Source organism: Haliaeetus leucocephalus, unplaced genomic scaffold (assembly GCF_000737465.1).
Source record: "Haliaeetus leucocephalus isolate CR32 unplaced genomic scaffold, Haliaeetus_leucocephalus-4.0 Scaffold455, whole genome shotgun sequence".
NCBI lineage: Eukaryota > Metazoa > Chordata > Aves > Accipitriformes > Accipitridae > Haliaeetus > Haliaeetus leucocephalus.
The window spans coordinates 6,933-8,163 of NW_010972891.1; the positions used below are offsets into that span (position 1 = coordinate 6,933).

At 63.3% G+C, this 1,231-nt stretch overlaps 1 protein-coding gene across 1 annotated transcript in view; it reads right to left on the bottom strand.

Moving 5' to 3' along the window:
* The window catches only part of LOC104836573 (serine/threonine-protein phosphatase 2A 65 kDa regulatory subunit A alpha isoform-like), a gene marked incomplete at its 3' end in the record, with an annotated part of 14,399 nt that overhangs the window by 6,601 nt on the left and 6,567 nt on the right, over nucleotides 1-1,231 (bottom strand). The window contains exons 2-3 of the mRNA XM_010575237.1: nucleotides 337-569; nucleotides 89-131 (exon numbers count right to left, since the gene is read on the bottom strand). Coding sequence (XP_010573539.1) covers nucleotides 89-131; nucleotides 337-569 — 276 coding nt within the window. The remainder of the gene's footprint in view (nucleotides 1-88; nucleotides 132-336; nucleotides 570-1,231) is intronic.

A 1,231-nucleotide genomic window follows, 5' to 3' on the forward strand; every position in this document is an offset into this window, starting at 1 on the left:
GGGACACCACCATGGGCTGAGATGAAGACCCCAGGGCCAACCTGGAACTGATTTAGAGCCACCATAGTTGGCGCGTGGCCACCAGGACCAGCTCGGGGCCACCAAGGATGGCTTGAGGCCACCAAGGATGGCTTGGGGACACCACAGACACCTCAGGAACACCACCACGGGGTCACCGCAACCGCACCGCGAACCAAACAACAGGCCAAAGAGCCAACGTGAAGACCGCAGGACCAACCCAAAAAACCCGAATCCCACCAGAGTTCCCGCGGGGGCCACCAAGGATGGCTTGGGGACAACGGGGGCCACCTCGAGGCCACCACGGAGGTCACTCACTGTCGCAGCTCGGCCTTGACGGGGCTGGAGACGCGTGGGTAACAGACGCTGAAGAGGCCACAAGCGGAGGTGCGGGAGGTGAACCAGTCGCCCCCCGCCAGGCGCTTCACCAAGGGGACGAAGTGACCTTCTAGGTCAGGTGGGGCGTGTTCGTGGGACACGGCCCGCAGGGACTCCACCGCCTTGTCCCGCACCACTGTCTCCTCCACTGTGGCCAGGCTCTCCAGGGGGGGCTGTAAGGGGGGGGACAGGGGGATACGGGGTCACCCTTAAACTGTGAGATCCCCCAAAAAGGTCGTTCGTGTCCCCGACGTCCACCCGACCAACCCAACGTCCCCCCAACCGACCCAACGTCCCCTTTGAGGACCCCAATGTCCCCTCAGGGAGTTGGGGGGGTTCAAGGAGGTGACCCCCTCAAATCCTGACACCCTCTCAAGGTCCCTCAGGTCCCCAACATCCCCCTACAAGGAACCCAATGTTCACACAACCGACCCAACGTCCACCCAACCGACCCAACGTTCTCCTGAAGAGTCCGACATCCCCCCAAAATCACCTCAGTGTCCCCCTTGAGGACGCCAAGGTCCCCTCAGGGAGTTGGGGGGGTTCCAGGAGGTGACCCCCCCAAATCCTGACACCCTCCCGAGGTCCCTCAGGTCCCCAACGTCCCCCTACAAGGAACACAACGTCCACCCAACTGACCCAACGTCCACCCAACCAACCCAACGTCCCCCTTGAGGACGCCAAGGTCCCCTCAGGGAGTTGGGGGGGTTCCAGGAGGTGACCCCCCCAAATCCTGACACCCTCCCGAGGTCCCTCAGGTCCCCAACGTCCCCCTACAAGGAACACAACGTCCACCCAACTGACCCAACGTCCCCCCAACCGACCCAACGTCCCC